The following is a 7,017-nucleotide window of genomic DNA, read 5'->3' as shown; positions in this document are numbered from 1 at the left end:
TCTGAGTGCCTGTTCCGAGGGGACGAATGCGATTCGTTCCAGGAAGGCGGAGAAAAAACGGCGACACACCGAATCCCGCTGGGAGTGACGATTCCCAGGAAGTGTTTCCCCGTCACGCGCTCGCGGCGTTGATCGTATAAATAAAATTAAAGCATTATCAAAGCGAGCGAAACGCGACGCTCGTAAAAGACGTGGGTCGTGGTGTTCGGGTCATTTTTTTTCTGTTTCTGGTGTCTTCAACTCGCGTGCGTTTTTGATGCCGCCGAAAGTGGCCAGGAAGGAGAATTAGTGTTTCGAAACTCGAAAGATCAAAGCGTGTTACGTGTTTGAAACCGAACCAAACCAGGGTCGCCACGCACCTCGGTAGTGTGTGAGTTGTTTTATTCTATCAGTGTCTGTGAGGTGAAGTGTTTTGTTAAAAATAGTTAAAATGGCGCAATCCGATCAGGATGCAGCCACGGGAGGTTCGTTAAGATCCGACCCATCGCGGGCGACGATGTATCGATGTCACAAGCGGCTCGATTTACAGCAGCAGCACCACAAATGCTTAAGCTACCGAAGAACGTTGGGGCCGGTGGGGCCGGTGGGCCGGCGGCGACGAAGCGTGCTGTCTTCCAGTGTCGAGCCAACCAGCCGGAGCAGCTCCGGACGGAATGTCCTTGCTACGATCGGCCCGCTTCCGCGACGACCCGTCACCCAGCAGCTGCTCTGGACCGTCGTTTTCTTCCTCTGCGCTGGACTGTGCACCAAAACCGGATGTGACGATACGGAGCAGTTCCAGAAAAACAGTGAGTATTTTTAGCCGTCCGTTCGAAATATCGTTTCCTTTTTTTTTCTTGTCCAATTTATTTTTCTCTGCCGTCGGAATGGGTTTGTGAAAAATAATTGTAAGCTACTCGATGCAAACCTCCTCCCAGCGCTGGAACATTTTTTTCCTCGAAGCGAAACGTTTTCCACGAAGCTATGTGAGGAATTTCCAATGACTTCCAATGACACTGGCGACGGCATCGGGTTCGATGATGGTATTCCGTTATAATCGGAAAATTGAATCCCCCCGGGAATGCGATCTCGGATCAAGCTGGCGTCGATTTTATTTTCCCCATTTACCCTTGCCGGGGCTGAAGAAACGGCGGACGATTTATGGGATCGATTGAAATGCACATTTCCCCGCATCATCCCACTCCGAATCGGAATGTGCGTGTGTCGCGTGGGTCCCGTTACGCCGGGCGGGAAGGTTTTCCACCCAACGCTTTGAAATTTAAATACAAACCCGTCGCCAGTACGGTTCACGGGTTGCCTCGTTTTCGTGTAAGGGAATACTCTGAGGAGTCGTCTCCGGTGTTGGGTGACAGGAGACCCCACCCAAGCCTAGGTAACGGAATTCCATTTTCCTCCTCACCACACCCGCCCGGTGACACGGGACGGAGTTTTTTGGAGCTTTCAATTAAATCGAAAACCCCCCTCTCAGCCGCACAGTATCCAATTGCGAATGTGATGCTTTTCGGCATCAGTCAGACTCAAGCCCGCCGCAGCTGTCGCCCCAAGGTGACGAAAACAAACCAACGTTCGAGTGCGAAAAAAGGGAAAACCGAAGTGAGGAAAAACAGATAGAAAAAAAGGAAGATATCTATATATATAAAACCTTCGAGATGTCGTGCGGTAAGGACGCATAGTTAATGAAACCAGCGCCACCAGCCTGTCACTCCGGGGCGACATGTGCCAATGGCGTTGTCATTATTTGATTGATTTGACTACCACAGATTTCGGCCTCCGCCGGGGATTGTTCCGTTTTCAATAACCCGCCAGCTGCGGGGTGGAAGGAGCATCCGAGGAGAGGGGTTTTTTTGTCCCCAGGAATCAATTTGTTTGGAAAAGTACAAGAAATGTTCCGTTGAAGCTTTCACTCCTTTCCTGAGGTTGAATGGAAGAGAAGCAATCTGAAAAGGAATGGAAAAGAATTTCTCTTTTCGATCGATGCCTTCAATGTCCAAAGGATGTAGGTTAATCGAATAGGGATTTCAAAGGTGTTGCCAACTAATCTATTTATGTTTTTTTCTCCCATGTATGTCCCATATGTGGCCATAAAGATGTTAACTAACCGATACATGGATACAAATTTAACGGAAGCTAGATTGAAACCAATTTATAAATGAATAAACGAAATTTGTGAGAATCGTCCATGAACGAAGTTGAGGAAAATGGTTTCATTTTCAATGCCACTAATGACCACGGTTCTTGATTCGGATTGTGTGTTTACCCACTGTGCACCGCGGCGATGACACATTGCGCAAAGGATTCGCGCTCGCCATTTCTGACAGCTGTCAACACCAGACCAACGACAGAAGCGATATGGAAATGCATGATCCATTCAAAACCATGCCACGAAAACGAAGCGGAACGCAAAAAAAATGATACCACTCCCCGAAGGTGAACAATCAATAGCTCTAAATTGCGGTCAAAATTGCTACCACCAAGTGCCACGCTACCCGAAAATGGTTCCACCACGCGGCACATAAATATATGTAGTGCTCACGTTCCGCACGCCCAAAGTTGGCCCTCCATAACTTCGAGGGCCGACCGAGGTATATGTGACGTACGGGCGCATAAATCGTTCTGGGTTGCTATTTTCGAACCAGGCAACTTCCACAACAATTTAATGAGTTTTGCTCTTCGGCGTGCGCTCGGTACGGTTGCGCGGGGTCCCTTTTCGTACGGACAAAGTCGTCTTTCTATGCTGCTGTTGCTGCCCCGTTCCCTTACCCAGCATCCTCAATGCAATGCGCGTCTTCAAAGGCAGTTTCGGTTTTAAATTTTCTCAAGATGCCCCTCGCAGCCCGTGCAGCCCGTGCAAGACAAGGGAGTAAACAGTAAATCTTGGCAGCTACCAAATGTTGCGCTACGGTGCCGGTTTGCCCGGTTGCTGGCCGAACTTCGGGCGCACAGGGAAAGTTGTATGATTTATGCCAACATATGCCGCGGGCGTGCAAATCTTAACATTGAAATATTTTCCCGATGCACGGTGCTTACTCGTGCTAAATATGGTGGCCCCTTGTGTTGGCCTTTTGAAGGTTTGCTGTAGCTGCTGGGTTTTTCCGCTATTTTTTTTTTTTTAACCAGGGGACATCTGTCCTGGCTTAGGTCGACGAAGCAACTAGCTGGTGCTTGGTAGGGGGAGGTGGAGTTGGGAAAAATGAACTAAAACAAGCCAAGCGGTGAGGGCGTCGGCCAGAAACGGCGACCAACGACGCCGAAGGGCTTAAATTAGTGTGCCAAGTGAAGTAGAGCAGCACTTTCAAAACTGCCTACGCTGGATGTTTGTGCGAGGGAGGGGTGTGGAAAACTCCTCGTCGGTTGTGGGAGGCGTTTTGACTTTTCACTTGATCTACTTAGCGAACTGCGGGCGTTTTGGTGTCGGGTCGTGTGATCTATTTTGCACCGGGCTGTGGGCCCTTGAAAAACGTTGTAGAACGAGCATCACAATATGCTACCGTGAGTGAGCATTGTTTCTAGAAATAAATCACTACGCAAGATGCCTCTGTACATTTTCTTGTTTCTTGCACTGACTGGAGATTTACGCCCTGTTTATCGGTCTGTTTCACCAACTCGCGACGACCGAATGTTGACCAAAGCCACCAATTCCGTCGCTTGTAATAGACCCCGTCACCCCTGACCACGACCTGATTGAACGTAAATAGCACGGAAAACCATCTTTCATCTTGCGCACCGACGTGGCAGCATCTCAAACGGCGGGATCCAGTTCGATTGAGGAACGGATTTCAAACAGCGCTACTTATCATAAACAATCTCCATTTAAAGTGATTGGTTTCGGGGCAGTGGTACGTCCCGCATCTGCCACTGCTACGATTTCGCGCACGTGCTTCCCGCGATGGGATGATGGAAAGCTTTCCACCAACCGACCCCCCGGCACACAAGTCACCCCGGAGCGCGTTGCTATTGATGTGTTTGCCGAAGCCGCCCGGCGGAAAGCAGGCTGTTGCTCATTGAAGGACCAAAGTTTGCCCACTGTGGTTTCCACGAGCAACTATGGTGAGCATAATTTTCCTCGGTTACCACGGCGTCCCGGGGAAAGGAACCACGGCAGCGGGGAACGGGGGGGGCGAAATGGGATAGAGAACATCAAAAAACGAGCGTAAACAAAAAACAGATTTTCACAACCAACCCGAGCGACCCGAGGGTGGCACTGGGAAGCCCAAGCCGAAATGGAGGGGGAAAAGTTTTCCAGAAAGGCTTTCCACCGGCGTAGCAACAGCACTCGCGTTCCGGTAAAAAACCGCAGAACGCTGGCTTAAATAATGAATGTTGGTGGTTCGGGAGCCGCGCGCGGCCGATCGTATCGCGAGTTTATACTTGCCGCCTTTATTTGGCAGTTTTTCAAAACGTTCTGCACGGTTTTTTTTTTCAGTTTTTCTTGTATTTTCATCGGGCTGCTCAAGGGAAAGCCCCCTCCCTTATTTTTCCCATGATATGGGCAAGATTTTCTCCCCCACATTTTCGAGTGAATATATCTACCGTGCTCGGCGGTTTGGCGGGTGGTTTTGAGTGAGCTTGTTTAGTGAGTTCGGGTTCGGGTGGAAAGTGAGTTGGCCAACGAAAGTAAAAAAAAGGGTGGCGCTTTTATGCCGATGGTGGCCGATGCGGTGGTTTCCCTTGTGCATCCCCAAATGCACGGATCGGCCAGCTTGTTCTATGAATTTTACATTATATATTGTTGTTGCCGAGAGTTTACGACATGATACTCATAATAATATCTCCCCCGGCGTGTGAGCGCGGACATGGCGAGGAAAAGGGTTAGAAAGGGGGGATTTACACTTGTTGCAACATTTGCGTAAACTGGTGAAGTGTCGAATTACCGCCACAAAGTTTTATTCACCAGCGAAGGAGTGTGTTGTTTCAATGCTGCAGTTAAACATTTTGCAATTTGTTGAATTTAATTTTACAAAAAGCGCTTCATTCACTATAATATTCTCGTGCGTACAAGGTAAATAAACTTAATGGTCGATATTGAAATCGAGTCGAAATAGAACTATCTCGATTCTACAAAAGACGTCCCCATAAATTCTACAACCTAACAAAAATATGAAAACTCTGCACACCATCGTAAATGTGAAAAATGGAAAAATCAACTTATCGCCAAATTCCCTAAGCCTTTTTTGCTCATAAATTTCGCTTCCAAAGCATTACAGGGGCAGCACCCGGGGGCGAATAGCAGAGTCTGCAGTTTGCAACGCACCCAGCCATGAACTGCATCCATGAACCGGCGTGACCAGATGGCTCCGCCACCGCACGGTGCTAGATAATAGTCCCGGTGGATTCATCGTTCCATCGTGCACCGAAAGCGTCTGATATTACGGTTCCTCCAGTTTGCATTCGACGGTTGTCGGTGCACACTTGCACCAGCACAGATCAATACACATTTGGCATAAAACCCCGTCCGAGTTGATTATGAAATAGAGCCTTGCTGGAGGTCAGAAGGTGGTAAAGTATGTCGCGCCACGACCAGCTGCTCGGCAACGGATTGCTGATGTTCGATCGGCGCGTCCACCAGTTGCGATCTATGCATTATGGTGAACTGTCGTTGGCGATGGATTTCGCCCGAATGCAGCTTGCATCGGGGCGCCGGAGGGCCATAAATCTCTATTATTCATATTATTCTGCCCGAGCATAAAAATGTGTCGGCCCGGAAAAGTGAATCTCCAGCGCGCGAAACCGTATGTTTGACTCGCCGATAGCGGGACGCTGATCGGGAAAGTACGCATCGGTGAAGACATTTTTATGGTTAAAACCACTCCCGGTTGGAAATAAATTTATGATTGAACCCTGAGAGAGTGCGGTTTGTGATGTGCAACGTGTGAGCCGTGTCTTCTATGCGTTGGTTCGAAAATGTGCAATAGCTCGGTGGAAATTCGTTGTGCGAAACGTCATCTCCAACTATTGGCGCAAACTGGTAAATTTTAATCTTTTAGCCCAACTTCACTAGCTAGAAACCAAGCATCACACACCATACAATAAATTGACAATGCTTGCAGTGGACAATACATTCATTGTGTACTTTTATGATTTATTCATTCCGATGAGAACGATGCATTTCCTGCATTTCTTTTTTATTGCTTAGCACTAGGTATGACATCACACGTTATGCTGTGGGAAATGTTGGCAATTTCCGGAATTAATTTCTAACCTTGGGAACGTTAGGTGGAACTGCACGCACATGCACAAACACACACCCAGGCACACTTGGCGGTAAGAACCACAGCCCAGAAGCCAACGGATACGCACGACGTTAACGAGCGTGCGCCCGCCACATTCAGCGGCATACATTAGTTATGAGTTCGTTCGGGCCGGGCACCTAAGCGCACGGTGTAAGTTCCGAACTTCATGACTTATGCACAGCCATATTCATGCGCTTTGTCAAGCATTGTATCGACTCCGGCCCGGTCGGCCCGTGGTGAATGTATATGGCGAATAGCTTCACGTCAATCCATTAGCCTTCATTAGGCCGACGGTTAATTGCCACGAGTTGCTGCCGCCATTTTGCTTCCACTTTCGTCCGCTCGGGAATTTGGGGGGTTTGGGAAAAGTGCCGGGGTTTCCTCGGGAGTTCGGAATCGCCTGTACCTTCGGCGGGAATGTTCTTTGGTGGGAAAAAAGAAACCAGCTCGCTCGAAAGCTTCGCACGAGTATCTGGAAAACTCGCATAAAGACAGGGAAATCCCCCCCCCCCCCTCCACCCACCTCCCCCTTTCCGTTTCCCTAAATGCCAAAGGGAAATATTTGCTCCAGCTGCCCCCATTTACAAAGCCCAGCCTGCTCAGATCAAACGCAATTTGGGTTTCTAGGTGGCGTTTTTTTGTTTCGCTTTCCTCCTTCTAGCATCCAAGATGTTTCCCGGGGCCTTTCCCGAGAGCTTATTTTGCACACATCGGCCGGGCCGGGAATGGCCCGCCCGACCATTACCCGGGGCCTTGGGCAAACTTTGAAGGCATTTCATGGGCCACT

The 7,017-nt window shown here is 49.1% G+C and overlaps 1 protein-coding gene across 1 annotated transcript in view; it reads left to right on the top strand.

Moving 5' to 3' along the window:
* Nucleotides 1-430: 430 nt before the first annotated feature.
* The window catches only part of LOC131272633 (hemicentin-2), a 64,157-nt gene continuing 57,570 nt past the window's right edge, over nt 431-7,017 (top strand). The window contains exon 1 of the mRNA XM_058274451.1: nt 431-788. Within this exon, the coding sequence (XP_058130434.1) occupies nt 431-788 (358 nt within the window). The remainder of the gene's footprint in view (nt 789-7,017) is intronic.

Source organism: Anopheles coustani, chromosome 3, assembly GCF_943734705.1.
Source record: "Anopheles coustani chromosome 3, idAnoCousDA_361_x.2, whole genome shotgun sequence".
Lineage (NCBI taxonomy): Eukaryota > Metazoa > Arthropoda > Insecta > Diptera > Culicidae > Anopheles > Anopheles coustani.
Note: the sequence above shows the minus strand (reverse complement) of the source record. Positions and strands in the feature narration are given on the sequence as shown.